We start from the raw sequence: 14,981 nt of genomic DNA on the forward strand, positions 1-14,981 counted from the left end.
GAATTCTTTTAAGGGTATCGACTCACGACGTAGTAGCGGTATGACATGTTGCAGTACTGAAAGTTCATTCTTGGAGCGTAGATTTTCAGCAATAACATTAGGTTTAAGTTCATTGCCCCCCGTATCACGTAATTCATCGCGACGACAAAGTCGTGAAATTTCATGGGATTATGATTATCATACGGCATTAGCATATCCAGGCATACACATCATTGAAGCAACTCCAAAATCGTCACCGTGTCCAAGCGAACGTCAATCGCATTTAAGTGGCGGTTCTGTAAAGGATCATATAAAAGTACTCGATCGCTTTAAGCGACGACGACACGAAGATAACTCAATAGATTCAATAAGTGAATATCCTGATGAGATAAGTAATAACAATCATCATCAGCATCAACAACAACAACTATATCATAGTAGCGATAGTAGACAATTGTCTGAAAATGTTGTTAATTTAAATAGCAATATACACCAAAGTAAAACGTCGATGTCTAGTAATAGTAAAATAGAAGACAACGATGACACAAGTCATCCAAATAATAAAATAAATGCAGTAGCTGCGACTGTTGTTTGTGCAGATTCAAATCGAAGGGCACCGTTAGCATCATTAAGTTCATTTAAAATGTCATCAATTGAATGTGCTGACTCGGCAAATGGATCTGTTTTTGATGAAAGTTGTAACGATACGGATGATGATCTTGAACAATTTAGCACCGATAGTGATGAGATAAGTCTTCAAAGTCCTCCATCAACAGATCAACATATTCCTAGTGGCAGTAGTACAATAAAATGTGATAACTCTGTTATAATGAAAAGAAGCGAGATAGCTGGTACATTAATGCCATGTGATCATTCAACAAATAAGTTCGAAACGATTAGAAGTTCATCATCATGTGAAATCGAAAGACAGCAGCGATCAAATGACAAATTATCGACGATACGACCCATTATTAGTTATGATAAAATTAAAATTAATGAGAATATTAAAAATAATAATAATATTAATAATAATAATAATAGAAATATCAATAAGAAATCAAGTAGTACCGAATGTGTTGCAATTAACGTTGTAGATTATAAAAATGAAAGCTCTTTTATAAAATCATCCGCCCCTAGATCTTCTTCTGCTGTGATTCTTGAAATGCCCATTTTAGTGACGCAAGATGACAACCATCAAGTCACACAAAAAACTGAAATTAATCAACAACAACCGAATCTATTTGATACAGATGATATTGGGGTGACATTTGATCCATCATTACCAGGTCCATCGTCTCGAAAATGGTCTAAGGAAACACTTTTCTGAGAATTTTTTACATTATGTAAATTATTAATAATGATTAAACATTCCGTGTTTGGAACAAATTCTTTATCATTCTTATTTGTCATGCTTTATGTTATATAATTTGTTTTCGGACGAAGCATTGCTGGATAGTGGAATTTTATGAATCTAGTTTCAAATTTGCTGTGGTTGACCATTACGTAATAAACTTTGAATCTGATATATTGTGGATTGGTTCATAGTTTGGAATGTGTTCTTTCCCGGACAGCAAATTGTGTTCGCTAGTGTACCGGTATGTTGCTGTATGAATTGAATTACGTAAAATTACCCTGAAGCTACGGTGACGGCTAATTTCGTCTCATTTTTACGGCGAAAAACGCGGTTCACCGCATAGTGCTGCTCGGGTTTGATCCTTGGTCAGCTTAATTGCCTACGAAGGATGCTCATGCGGATCAGATTGTATTTAGTCCACAGTATCAATATGTTAGACTAACTAGATATATGATCGACTATTCACAACCTGCTTTACTAGAGATACCAAAGAATCACAGAATATCAAGGGACAAACACTCTAAAACAAACACTTGGAGTGTCTGTTTCTTGTTGAACACACATGGTCAATAAAGCTCATTAATTCAGCAATGTCTCGTCCGAATCTCATCAAAATTATTATAAATTCAAAAATAAGGAACGAAATAGCATTCTATCATTTCCATATCATTAAAAAAAATCCAAAAAAATGTTTAAAATTGTAAGAAAATACGGAAAATACCTACCCAATACATAGAAAAGAGAAGAAGAATAAGCAACTTTTCCGAGTGTAGATCTTCACGTTATGTCTAGTTGATTAGAATTAGTGTCTTCAAGACCTAAAGTTGACAAAGGCATATTTATGGATCGTTCCGGAGAAAATGTCATTAGTCGATCATAGGTCTATAAATAGCTAGTTATTAACTAGACATAATGACAAGTCGGCCACTCGGGTTTATTATGATTCAATAAATGTTAATGTTATTTTTGCTTGATATACAGAGAGGAAGAATTGATCCCGAGAGACACAAATATTTGTATTTATTACCATATATTGTGAACATTTTAGTGATGAAGAAATAAACAGAGATAATCATAAGTTGATGAGTTAATGAGATAAAAGAGGCAAAAGGGTGAGCTTTTTTCTATGAATATTATGTATGTCTTCTGAGAAGAAAATGTCTAAATGCGACTGCATGCTTATTAAAAATTGTTATTTTTCATCAACTCGTTTATGAAAATTTTGTGCTCAAATTTCTCCCAAAAACAATTGAAATATCATGAAGGTATTTAGTTCAATCAAGTTGAATTTGAGAATATGAACGTAGATTCTTATGGTAAAATGGATATGCAATTAGGGGATTTTGTCACTTATGGCCTGCAAGTCGGGTGTATGTCGACCTCATCTATTGTTATATCGACAACATAAGTGAATAAATCCCTTATCCATTTAAATTTTTTGAAGCTTTTTAGATAGTTTGTATTTGTGCTAGAAAAACCTGCAAAAAAAAAGTCCCTGCTAGATAACGATGATTAAATGACCTATGTCTGATTAAATTTTATGACTTTTTGTATGCTGGAATCGACAGAGACGTAAAATTTAATTAAAAATATATGCAATAAATTTGATGGCTTGAATAACGTTTACGATCTTAATAATTCTCATTGATTATCAGTAATTTAGTTTGCATTCTTAATTGACTGGTCTTTATTGGAAATTGAGTATGTTTTAGGAAGTATGCATAAAATTAAATATTTTGAAATCGATCCTGGGCACAAGGTTTTATATTAGAAGTCTACGCAAGTCACATGAAGTCTTGGAGGGTTCTGTTGCCTATAATGCTGCGAAACACCTTCTTCGACATGAATCGGTTGAAATTTAGTTTCCTCGAGACCGAGACCAATACTTCTCAATCTTTGTCTCGAGATTTATCGAGATCGAAACTTCGAAGTATTCCATTGTAGTCTCAGTCTCGGTTTCGTTCTGGAAAATTGGTCGAAACTGAGACTTTGGGACATTCTAGTGGGAAATCAGTCACCATAGCACAACCAGGGCAACTTTCCATTAATATGACGACTTAATAGAGATGCCTTAACTAACTCATTGTGCTGATACTTTTGTATAAAGTTCCATAAAACTACAATCCTTGTAAGAATCGAACTCATAAATGAGTAAATCAAGTATTCGGTCTGTTACCTAACCTCTCGTCCTGAGAGGTCTTGCTGTCGCGCTGACAGATTAACTTATATATGACCCGATATCCCATATTGCAGGCCAGAAATCGAAATTGATTCAAAATTTATATGAAGTCGAGTCGACATGATTTCCTTTAAACTTTGATACAGACACTACAAAACCTAACCAAAATTGTAAAAAATCTCGTTTCCAAAAGGATAAGTCGATTAATAAAATGCTTCTTTGTTCTGATAATTAGGATCCTTTTCCACATCAACTTGATGCTTGACATAGCAGATGAAAATAAGTAAAAAAAAATTGTTTGACATTAAAAGTTAATGCTGCAATTTGAATAAAAATTTTTTTGATGAATATATATAAAATCCACAGACACACACACAGATATAGAATCAGTGAAATGATAAATTTAGCAATTAAAAAAATAGTTTAAAAAGTGAATTTAAAAAAAAAATTGTTAACAAATTTAATTAAGCATATAAAAGAATCTTAAAAAAAAGAGTTTTTGCCAAAGAGGAAAAAACACCATTTAAATGAAAAAAATGTTTAGAAATACAGCAGAGTTAGTAGATTTTTTTTTTTGATGGCAAAGCATAACTTAATGAATTTCTGGGAATTGAAGAATACAGAAAATAATGAAAGTATGAAAGTTCTAGTTTCAAACAACGCACACATACATACATACACTCATAAACCTTTTAAATCCAGAGCTGGAAGTCGATTCGAGTTTAGACTTGAAGACTATACTCGAGTCGAGACTTGAACTAGACTTGAAGACTAGACTCGAGTTAAGACTTCAAGACTAAACTTGATTCAACTTCCAGCTCTGCTGATCATCAATCCATAAATTTTATACCTTAAAATTAGAAAAAAACCAAAAAAACTTCTTCTTACCGACCTGTCTTGAAAAAAACCTTTTTCTCCAACTCTGTAACTTGTAAAATGACGAGAAATACACTTCCTACATGGACATTAAATGCCTTCTTATACTTCAATAGTTATTAAAAACTAGATGACCAATGAAAAATTAGATGAAAAAACTTACTAGAATCAAAAAAAGATTTAAAATTTAGAAATGAATTTCCTTGAAACAAATTTATCAAATTTATGGCAGATGAAAATTTTTGAAGACATAATTGTCCATGCCAAAAATGGGAAATTATGTCTTGTTTTATTTTCTAGATATATTGGTTCATAATTTTGTCAAGATTACTGTTGAACCGAATAGGCTGGTGTGACTGTGACGTGGTGCTGGATTTGAATCGAATCCAGAATCAAATCAGAGTCACGCCAACCTTGAGCCGGATTTTTGATCGACAAACTGATTTGTGCTGTTCGGATGGATGGTTAAGAGATGAATCTAGAAAAGTAACAAACCCCTTACCCGATCGGCACACTTGGTTCTAAGAATGTTGACTTTTGAATACAAGATCCGAGCAGAGCTCGACTTCATACAAAATTCATGCCGACTGCAAGCTCTGAATTCGAATCGACTTCGAGTTTTGACACATTCTATGAAATAAATTTCAAATACATCTCATGCTTCTGACTTTAACAGCGTTGCTAAGAGAAGTCTTTGGTATCTTAGTTGCATTGAATGTATTTAATCTGTTCACAAAATTTAAATTTCAAAAAGTCAGAGCATTGCCATGACCACACAATGTCTCTGTGATGCTGCGTCGTAAGCAGAACAACGTGGTGTTGTCTTGGCAGCTATTTTATGTCATTTTGGAAGATGAATTCTGCTCCGGGTAACACAAGGGTCTATTTAGAAGCCACATGGAGACTGTTCACTTGTTACTAACGGACATTTTTCAAAAATTCATGTAATTTCTGATTCCTGTCCTATATGTAATAAGTGAACAGGCCGTTAGGACTTTGTTTGAATTTTATTTGGACTCTTTAACTTCGTTTGTGTTGCTCGGGAACAACATTGAACTTAGTGATGCCAAAAATGACAGTAAATTTGACCAATTTATGAACCATATTAGACATGAAAGTTTCTATTGCGAATTTTTAAAAGAAAAGCTTTATTGGAGCTTCATGCTCGACTTTGTAGAACCTTTTAAAAATCATTGGACAAAAATTTAAATTAAACAAAATTAATTTTTTGTAAAAAAGTTATTACTTGAGCACATTTCTTGTCCTTCTTGGAATATTTATTATAGTAAAAAGAGAAATCATTGGTAAATGTGGCCAAAAAAAAAAGAAAATTGTTTTCATAATCATCAGGGTACACTTTCAATAGAAATCATTATGACATAAAGTAAAATTAAAAAAAAAAAAGAGAAATTTTCATTGTTAGTGAAAAAAAATTATGGAAGAAATGAAGGAATAATTCATTAATTATTTAAAAATAATGATCCAGAAAACAAAAATTGTTTTAGAAAGGATAAAAACTTGTTTTATTTGTAAAACTGCTGTTTGTTTGTCTATAAAAAATTTAGAAAATGAAAAAGAATTAAGGAATAAAAAAATTATAGTTTGTACAAATCAAAGAGAAATAAAATGAAAAATTCAAAAATGATATTTAATTTTTGGTGTGTTTTTTGCTTTCGTTTTCAGCAATTTTCAGATTAATTAAGACACGAGGATCATACAAATCAATTCAAATGAAATTTCAAATTTTAATTCATAACGGTCATTGAAAATTCATAATCACAAAGAGATGCGAAATTCAAAATTTCAGAAATCGTTGGATCTTTTTAAATTTCTATTCATAACGGCCATTGAAAATTCAAAATCAATCAAAAGATGCGAAATTCAAATTTTCAGCCGTTAATTTTTTAAAATTTCAAAATTCGTTCATCCAAACCGATTCAAAAATTTAGTTAATTTTCTTATTTAAATCAACATATCATCGCCAAAAAAATCAACCAGTGATTTACAAAAATCAAGAACAGATTAGAAACTTACAAGCCCTGCATTTCGATCGCCCTTGTAGCAAATTTAGTAAATAATAAAGATTGAGTGAAGAAAAGAAAAAAAAAAAATTGAAAAGTTTTAAAAATAATAGGAAATTATACACTATTTAATAAAACATAAGTCATTAAGTAATCAATAAGGACGTATTCTTCTCGAAGTAAATGTTAGTCAATTGCGCCTGACTGTAAAAAAGCGCAGAAAATTAAAAGGATATCAATCTTATCTTATGTTAGAGAAAAAATATTAAAAATTATTAATGAATTTAAGTTTATTTGCCTGCGTATTATTACTACTTATAAGCCTTACAAATGGCTTCTACGTTCCTGGCATCGCACCACGAGAATTCACGAAAGGAAGTCGGATAGGTAAGTTTTTTTCTGCTGATGTTGGCAACAAAATCCTAATTTTACTAACTTTACGTCTTTACAACTTTCTGAATTTATCTTTAAGAGGTGAAAGCAGTCAAAATGACATCATCTCGAACACAACTTCCATATGAATATTATTCACTACAGGTAACATCTTCAAATATCATTATTGACCAAACATCCAGTAAAGAATTTTTTCTTCCTTCTCCCTTGACAGTTCTGTCTGCCAAAGAATGGAACTTTACATTACAAATCAGAAAATCTCGGTGAAGTATTACGGGGTGAGTTATATTACATGTCAATAATTCAAAACATGCTGTAATTAAAATTTTTAATTATAGGTGATAGAATTGTCAATACGCCTTACGAATTGAGAATGTCAGAGGATGTGAACTGTAAATTGCTATGTAATACAAAAGATAAGCCAATTACTTGGGATATGCTGCAATCCAGAAAGGTTGCTGAACGAATTGAGCATGAATATTTCGTGCATTTAATTGTGGACAATCTTCCTGTTGCAACAAGAATTAGAAATCCAGACACAATGGATGTTCAATATGAGCATGGCTATCGACTCGGAATGGTTAATAGTAAAACTGGCGATTCATACATTAATAATCATTTGAGATTTGTGCTTTCGTATCACACACATAGCGAGTATGTATTGATAACATTTACTTTTATTATCAGTGCTTCTTATTCTACATTTGTGACTATTTAGGGGTCAATACCGTGTCGTGGGCTTTGAGGTCGAAACTCTTTCAGTTGATCAACTTGATATTAAATTTGAAGGAGAAGAGTGCAATTTTCCAGACAATCCAAAACCACAAAAAGTGAATAAAACTGGACATACTTCATTATTCTTCACTTATTCAGTCGTTTGGAAGGAGTCACAAGTCAAATGGGCATCAAGATGGGATTACTTGCTGGGCATGAATGACGTACAAATTCATTGGTTTAGTATTATCAACAGTCTCATCGTTGTCTTCTTCTTATCAGGTAATGAATAATCACTTCAAATCACTTGATTAAGCTGCATACAAAGCCTTGAATTGACTTACGTAATTCTTACGTTACGTTAGATTACGTAAGAAATTTGAAATATTATTGGCCGTTATTTTTCAAATAATTTTTGACCGTTATACTGTTTTTCACTTCAAGCACCAAAATTCTAATTAAAATTTTACTTTTAGGTATTTTGACCATGATTATGGTAAGAACGTTGAGACGCGATATCGCAAAATATAACACGGACGATAGCTTCGAAGATACACTTGAAGAAACAGGATGGAAATTAGTTCATGGAGACGTATTCAGACCACCACGTCATTTGCGACTATTTTGTGCAGTCATTGGCACCGGTATACAAATATTCTTTATGGCATTTATCACGATTTTTATTGCAATGTTGGGAATGTTATCGCCATCAAGTCGAGGTGCTTTAATGACAGCCGCTATAATGTTATTTGTCTTTATGGGATTAATTGCTGGATATTTTTCGGCAAGACTATACAAGACAATGAAAGGAAAGGAATGGAAGAGAACGGCATTATTGACAGCAACACTATTCCCAGGAGTTGTCTTTGGAACGTGCTTCTTCCTTAATTTCTTTATATGGGATAAGGAATCATCAGGTGCTGTGCCATTCGGAACTATGGTTGGATTATTATTGCTTTGGTTCTTCATCTCATTACCGTTAGTGTATCTTGGATATTATTTTGGATATCGAAAACAAGGTTTTCAACATCCCGTACGAACAAATATGATACCAAGGCAAATTCCAAAGCAACAATGGTACATGAATGCTGTATTATGTACATTAATGGCTGGAATATTACCATTTGGCGCTGTATTTATTGAATTATTTTTTATATTCAGTGCTATATGGCAAAATCAGTTCTACTACCTCTTTGGATTTCTCTTCCTCGTCTTCTGTATTCTCGTTGTGAGTTGCGGCCAATTGTCAATTGTGATGACATATTTTCAATTATGTGGAGAGAATTATCTCTGGCACTGGCGAGCATTTTTCGTATCAGGTGGAAGTGCTATATACATTTTATTCTATAGCGTATTCTACTTTTTCATTAAACTTGATATCACTGAATTCATTCCAACAATGCTTTATTTTGGATATACAGGCTTAATGTGTCTAACATTCTTTATCCTTACTGGAACAATTGGCTTCTTCAGTGCTTATAGTTTTATTCGTAAAATATATTCAGCAGTTAAAATTGATTAAAAGAGATGAATTAAATTAACTGGATCATATTTTTTTTATAGAAAACAACGATTTTAAGTTAATTTATTTTTCTTTTTCTGCTTCTATTTTTCCAATAAACCCAATCATTCATTTCATTCATTACTCTCCCCTTTATGACACTCATGAACCAATTATTCACTATCATTTGATTGACGTTAATCAAAAAACAATGAAAAATAATTAAGTCGATTTAATTTCTTAATCTTAATTATTTGGATATGATGGAAATAAAAATTTATTTAATTTAAGTAAGGATAAAATTTGATCGCAAATAAAAAACAAGTCATGTAAAATTCTTAATGAAAATTCTTGTGTTTTAGTCATTTTTAGTTAATTCTAATACAAAATAATACATTTTCAGTCAATCGGTTCAAAAAACCGTTAATTTTGAATTTGAAATTACTATGAAAGGGGTCCATAATTTTGAAAATTCGATTCAAAGCATTCTTTGGTGAATTTTTCTAAATTTTCACAAAAATATATTAAATTTCAGACAGTTCACAAGTATCTGGTAGCTGCTTATAACTCAACAATATAAAAACATTCTCAAAATCTTAGATTTATTCATTACCTAAACCCACTTTTTCAAAATTATGGACCCCCCAACAACAGTTTGTTTACAAAAATTTTGCCGCAAAAACTCATTTTTTAGGAATTTTTTACTTTAATTAAGCTATAACGTTAACAGACGTGACTAATGCATTGCAAATACATAGATGTTGTTTAGAATATTGAATGGAGTAAGACATTTTAGTAGATCATTGTGGTATTACGACAAAATGAAGTATCTCTGTGTTGCTGAGAAAAATGATGCAGCCAAGACAATTTCAAGTATTCTGTCTAATGGACATTCCGATAGAGTAAGTGCCATACTAAACCTTATTGCCATCTTATTTAATTTATGATATTTTCAGAGAGAAGGATATTCGCAATTCAACAAAATTTATGAGTTCGAAATGGATGTTCGTGGACAAAACAGCAAGATTGTCTTTACTTCCGTTTCCGGACACTTGTTGAATCGAGAATTCACTGGAATCCATCGAAAGTGGCTCAGTTGTAATCCAGAAGAACTTTTTCATGCTCAAATTTTGAAATATTGTCCTGAACGATATGAAAATATCAAGCGAACATTGGAACGGGAAGTAAGATCATGCAATGGACTAATAATCTGGACTGATTGTGATAGAGAAGGAGAGAACATTGGATATGAAATTATTGAAGTATGTCGAGCAATCAAACCAGGAATTCAGGTTTACAGAGCGAAATTCTCAGACATGACAGCACCATCATTAAGACGAGCAATGACTAATCTCAGCGCACCAGATGAGCGAATCAGTCAAGCTGTAGAGGTTCGTTCTGAATTAGATCTTCGAATTGGTGCTGCATTTACTCGTTTCCAAACACTCCGTCTAAAAAATTTATTTCCACAAAACATCAGTCAGGATGATTTAGTGTCTTATGGATCATGTCAGATACCAACACTTGGATTTGTCGTTGAACGTTACAATGAGATAGAAACCTTCATAGCATCTAATTTCTGGAAAATTAAATTGACACATCGTATGAATAACTTGACTGTTGAGTACAATTGGGCTCGTAATCGACTTTTTGATAAGCAATGCTGTGAAGCTATTCTAATGTTGTGTAAGGCTGAAAACTTGGCAGTCATTACAAATGTTCATCAAAAGCCAAAGTCTAAATGGCGACCACAAGCAATGGACACCGTTGAACTCGAAAAGACAGGCTCGAGAAAATTGAGAATAACTGCAAAGGAGATCATGACAATTGCTGAGAAGCTGTACACTCAAGGATTCATAAGCTACCCAAGAACAGAAACGAATAAATTTTCACCAGATTTAAAATTAAGACCATTAGTTGAAATGCAGGCACAACATCCAGATTGGGGTGAATTTGCTAATCGAGTACTTGAATGGGGACCAAATCCACGCAATGGAACTAAGTCTGATCAAGCGCATCCTCCGATTCATCCAACAAAATTCACGAATTCGCTAAGTGGAAATGAAAAGAGAGTTTATGAGCTGATTGTCCGTCATTTCCTAGCTTGTGTTAGTCGAGATGCTGTTGGATCTGAAACAATTGTAAATGCCACAGTAGGCGACGAAGAATTTAATGCAACAGGTCTTGTAATTCTCGAAAGAAACTACCTCGATGTTTACATCTATGAGAAATGGACTGGAAAGGAAATCCATCGATATGATATAGGAAATACTTTTGTGCCAACAGTATTGGATCTCCATGAAGGCAAAACTTCTCCGCCGTCACTTTTAACGGAAGCAGATTTGATTGCTTTGATGGAAAAGCATGGAATTGGAACTGATGCTACTCATGCTGAACATATATCAACGATAAAAGATCGTGGATATATAGGAGAAGTCGATCGTGGACATTTAGTTCCAGGTGAGTTAAATGAGGTTTACATTAAATCCTTGGATTAAAAATTAAATCCTTGGATTTAAAAATGAGATTAAATTTTTAACGCATTCTAACATTCACAGGTATACTGGGTATGGGCTTAGTCGAAGGTTACAAGCTAATGAAATTAACTCTCTCACAACCGGAACTTCGAGCTGGATTAGAAGTAGACTTAAAAGCAATTTGTGAAGGACGTAAAGATCCCAATGAAGTACTTCAGCAACAGATTGAAATCTACAAAAATTGTTACCGAACAATAACAAGAGAAGTAGCACTGCTTGATAGAGCTGTTGGAAATAGATTTGGCGTTCAGCCTGACAATAATGCACAACCACTTCAAATCACTTCCATTCATAAATTATTTAAATGTCCAAAATGTCAAACAGAAGCCGTGATTATAAGAAAGAAGAAGGACAATACAGGTTCGTTCTTTTCATGTCAAGGATATCCAACATGTAAGCATGCAATATGGCTTTCAATGAACGTCAAGGATGTAACAAGTTTAGACGAAAAATGTACAAATTGCAATAACGAGAATCACAAGATTAAAATCAAATTTTCACAGCCTTACATGCTGTCGCAAGTAGATGAAGTGCCTGCATACTCACGGATAGAGAATGGTCACTATATAACATGTATATACTGTGACTCAAAAGCTAGAGAAGTCTTGCAAATTAAGACAGAAGATGTTAAGCATTTGGGAAATGTAGTCGGTGCCTCAACACGTCCAGTAGTCCAAAGAAATCAAGTAATAAGTAACAACCCACCTCGAAACAATAATTCAACCTTAACTAACAATCCACCTCGAAATAACAATTCAAATCCTCAAGGTAGCAGAAATTTCGGTACAAGTGCTGGAAATAACACAAATAATCGACCTTGGAATGACAGGAATCGGAACTCAGGATCGTCATCTAATAATAATTCCAACAACAATCGACGAGGTTGGCAAGACAGCAGCAATTCCTCAGGATCAAACAATAACTCTAATAATAATCAACAACAAGGCTTTGGAAACTTATTTCAGAACTTTTCAAATAACAATAATCAGAACAATAATTATGGAAATAGTCAAAACCAACGACGGAACTGGTTTAATAATGACAGCAATGGAAATAGAGGTGATGCAGATGATAGACGACGAGAAAAGGACACATTAAATAGTTTACCGAACATTATGTGCGGATGTCAAACAGTAGCACTTAAACTGATTGTCAAGAAGGACGGTCCGAACAAGTCACGTCCATTTTATAAATGTAATGGCGATAAATGTAAATTTTTTCAGTGGGGCGATGTGCCTCTGCCACCAAATGTACAAGCAATGCAGGCTGGTGGATCAGGTGGCAGTGAAAGAGGAACTAAAAAATGTGGAATTTGCCGACAAACGGGACATAACAGAAAGAATTGTCCAAATGCTCCAAATCATTGAAACCAACTTCAAGTCATAGAATTTTGAAATTTAAATTTCCGTTAAATATTTTTACAACGTGAAGTTAGTCGTTATTTTTGAAATTTCAAATTTGAAAATCTATAACTGTCACTTTGTATAGGAAGGTATTAATTAAGATGTTTTGTATTATACGTATCACTATTATTGTTTTTATTATAAGATAGTTAATATAATAAAAATGGCGTTCAAGAACATCATGATTAATTTACAAAATGAATATAAAATATAACTTTTTTTTTTATTTAAACAATAATAAAAATTGGAAATAGCTTTTAATTTGTCCTTAGCTGATAATCGCCATTCTGCGTAATGTATCTGACCCATGGGAGTGCCTGATAGCCGCTCTTTTCAATAATTTTGAGGTATCGTACTTGAATGCCTGAGACTGTAAAGTAAGGAATTTCAAATCGGACTTGAATTGGTGGCTTTCCTTCTGCATCCTCAGCAGTAACGGACGGCAATTGGAACTGAGCACGCATTAAAAATTCCTTTCCACCTGGGAATGACTTAATATTCCAAATAACTGCATTTTGTTCAGGATTGTATTTAACACTTCCAATCGTTGTCTTGAATTTTGGTGAATCAGCATCACATGGAACTGGAATGATAACTTCGACATTATTGGCAGTTGAACGTCTTTTGAACTGTGACTTTGCCTTAATCATATACTCAACTCGACTATGAGCATGTCTTTCAATGACTGATTCAATCCATATTAATGGTTTGATTTGATTACTATTACGATAAGTCATCAACTCGAACTCGCCATCAGGTGGAATGAAGCTTATTGTCCGATCATTTTCAAAACGTGATAAACGAACACATTGATGGAATTTTACATCTTCAAGCTCGATAGATTTTGATTTTCCACGACCAGTACTTTCAAATAATACTTTATCATTAAGTCCAAGACGCAATTCAGGCATACCTGATAAGTAGACACGCATTTTAATTGCTCCTTCAATTTCACTTCTTAAGACGGTTCCATTCTGATTTGCCAATAAATTAACGCTTTCAATTACATCTAAAAATACTTCATTCTTGCGATATTTAATTCCTTCGGATCTCCATGAGACGGCATTTGTAACAGCCATTGGAATTCGTGGCTGAATTTCCAATTTATATCCTTCTTGTGTGATATATTCTTGAAGAATTTTACTATCCGTTGTTTGAGGATATCCAAAATCAATCAACTCATCGAGAAGCTCATAAACGATGACAAAATTATCTCTAATCGATTCTTCTTCCAGTTCCTTGAAATATTCGGTGAACACTTCGACAATCTTATGCAACATAGTAAAAATGAGTGCAATGTTTGCATTCCTTTTTGTTGTTGACACAATGTAAAGATTATTGGTCTTAATAAAGGCAAAATTACATTCCTGTGTCTGCAAAATTGGTCCAAGTGTGCCTTCTTCCTCTAAAATGACAATAATATGTTAATAGTAAAAGATCCAGATTAGAGATCCAGTAAGGGTGTGTTAAGTTATGCTTTTTAATTAATTAATTACTGTTAGACATTTCCTTTGTCATATTAATCCTTAATATTACTTAAATAAAGTTTCTTGCTCATTAAACATTGACACATCCTTGTAATTATAGATTATTTCTGTAAAATTATCGATATTTACCTTTATCCATTAAAAGTGGCATAAACTTATCAATAACTTGTGAATCAAGTTCCCCTCGATAGTTCCGCGATATGAGAACCTTTCCCTTTAAATCTAATATAAATATTTGACTGAACATCCTGGATAATTAATTTTTTTAACAAATAAAAAATAAGATATTTTTTTTGATGACAAGAAATAAATCAGTTAGTATGAAAATGTAATAGCTCCGTTGAGTACACCTGATTTATACTTTAATAACGCATGTTTGATATGCTTATATATGCTTAGATGACCATTATCAATCTATTAGGTAGTTTCATTAAAGCTTATAGCTGATTTACTATCTAAAATTAGTTTTAAAAGCAATTAATGGAGTTACTCCACATTTACGTAGATTACTCAGCTAATCCAGCGTAAATAATGTGA

The 14,981-nt window shown here is 32.9% G+C and overlaps 4 protein-coding genes across 7 annotated transcripts in view; 3 read left to right on the plus strand and 1 right to left on the minus strand.

The window, feature by feature from the left end:
• The window catches only part of LOC139093706 (uncharacterized), a 56,500-nt gene extending 50,577 nt beyond the window's left edge, over positions 1 to 5,923 (plus strand). For all 4 annotated transcript variants that reach the window (XM_070644519.1, XM_070644520.1, XM_070644521.1 and 1 more), the window contains one exon: positions 14 to 5,923. In XM_070644519.1, coding sequence (XP_070500620.1) covers positions 14 to 1,306 — 1,293 coding nt within the window. In that variant the 3' untranslated portion in view covers positions 1,307 to 5,923. The remainder of the gene's footprint in view (positions 1 to 13) is intronic.
• Positions 5,924 to 6,455: 532 nt separating this feature from the next.
• Positions 6,456 to 9,319, plus strand: TM9SF4 (transmembrane 9 superfamily protein member 4). Its single transcript, XM_070644329.1, has 6 exons — positions 6,456 to 6,796; positions 6,882 to 6,946; positions 7,017 to 7,080; positions 7,141 to 7,456; positions 7,521 to 7,798; positions 7,993 to 9,319. Exons 1-6 carry the CDS (start codon positions 6,688 to 6,690, stop codon positions 9,036 to 9,038), a joined length of 1,878 nt encoding a protein of 625 aa, XP_070500430.1. The 5' UTR covers positions 6,456 to 6,687; the 3' UTR covers positions 9,039 to 9,319.
• A 368-nt stretch (positions 9,320 to 9,687) lies between these two features.
• On the plus strand, positions 9,688 to 13,151 carry Top3alpha (topoisomerase 3-alpha). The gene is made up of 3 exons (XM_070644439.1): positions 9,688 to 9,919; positions 9,974 to 11,477; positions 11,576 to 13,151. The coding sequence occupies exons 1-3, from the start codon at positions 9,776 to 9,778 to the stop codon at positions 12,919 to 12,921; spliced, it is 2,994 nt and encodes a 997-aa protein (XP_070500540.1). The 5' UTR covers positions 9,688 to 9,775; the 3' UTR covers positions 12,922 to 13,151.
• LOC139093664 (AP-1 complex subunit mu-1-like) lies at positions 13,054 to 14,933 on the minus strand. The gene is made up of 2 exons (XM_070644440.1): positions 14,574 to 14,933; positions 13,054 to 14,362 (listed from the first exon to the last, which is right to left on the minus strand). Exons 1-2 carry the CDS (start codon positions 14,689 to 14,691, stop codon positions 13,215 to 13,217), a joined length of 1,266 nt encoding a protein of 421 aa, XP_070500541.1. The 5' UTR covers positions 14,692 to 14,933; the 3' UTR covers positions 13,054 to 13,214.
• Positions 14,934 to 14,981: the final 48 nt, after the last annotated feature.

Source organism: Chironomus tepperi, unplaced genomic scaffold (assembly GCF_022539635.2).
Source record: "Chironomus tepperi strain 1889 unplaced genomic scaffold, CSIRO-AGI_Ctep_v1 contig_337, whole genome shotgun sequence".
NCBI lineage: Eukaryota > Metazoa > Arthropoda > Insecta > Diptera > Chironomidae > Chironomus > Chironomus tepperi.

Coding starts and splice junctions, on each gene's coding strand:
- Top3alpha (XM_070644439.1), top strand. CDS start 9,776: ATGTTGTTTAGAATATTGAATGGAGTAAGACATTTTAGTAGATCATTG. Junction 9,920..9,973: donor CTAATGGACATTCCGATAGA/GTAAGTGCCATA, acceptor TGATATTTTCAG/AGAGAAGGATATTCGCAATT. Junction 11,478..11,575: donor TCGTGGACATTTAGTTCCAG/GTGAGTTAAATG, acceptor TAACATTCACAG/GTATACTGGGTATGGGCTTA.
- LOC139093664 (XM_070644440.1), bottom strand. CDS start 14,691: ATGTTCAGTCAAATATTTATATTAGATTTAAAGGGAAAGGTTCTCATA. Junction 14,363..14,573: donor GCCACTTTTAATGGATAAAG/GTAAATATCGAT, acceptor TTGTCATTTTAG/AGGAAGAAGGCACACTTGGA.
- TM9SF4 (XM_070644329.1), top strand. CDS start 6,688: ATGAATTTAAGTTTATTTGCCTGCGTATTATTACTACTTATAAGCCTT. Junction 6,947..7,016: donor ATGAATATTATTCACTACAG/GTAACATCTTCA, acceptor CTCCCTTGACAG/TTCTGTCTGCCAAAGAATGG. Junction 7,799..7,992: donor CGTTGTCTTCTTCTTATCAG/GTAATGAATAAT, acceptor TTTTACTTTTAG/GTATTTTGACCATGATTATG.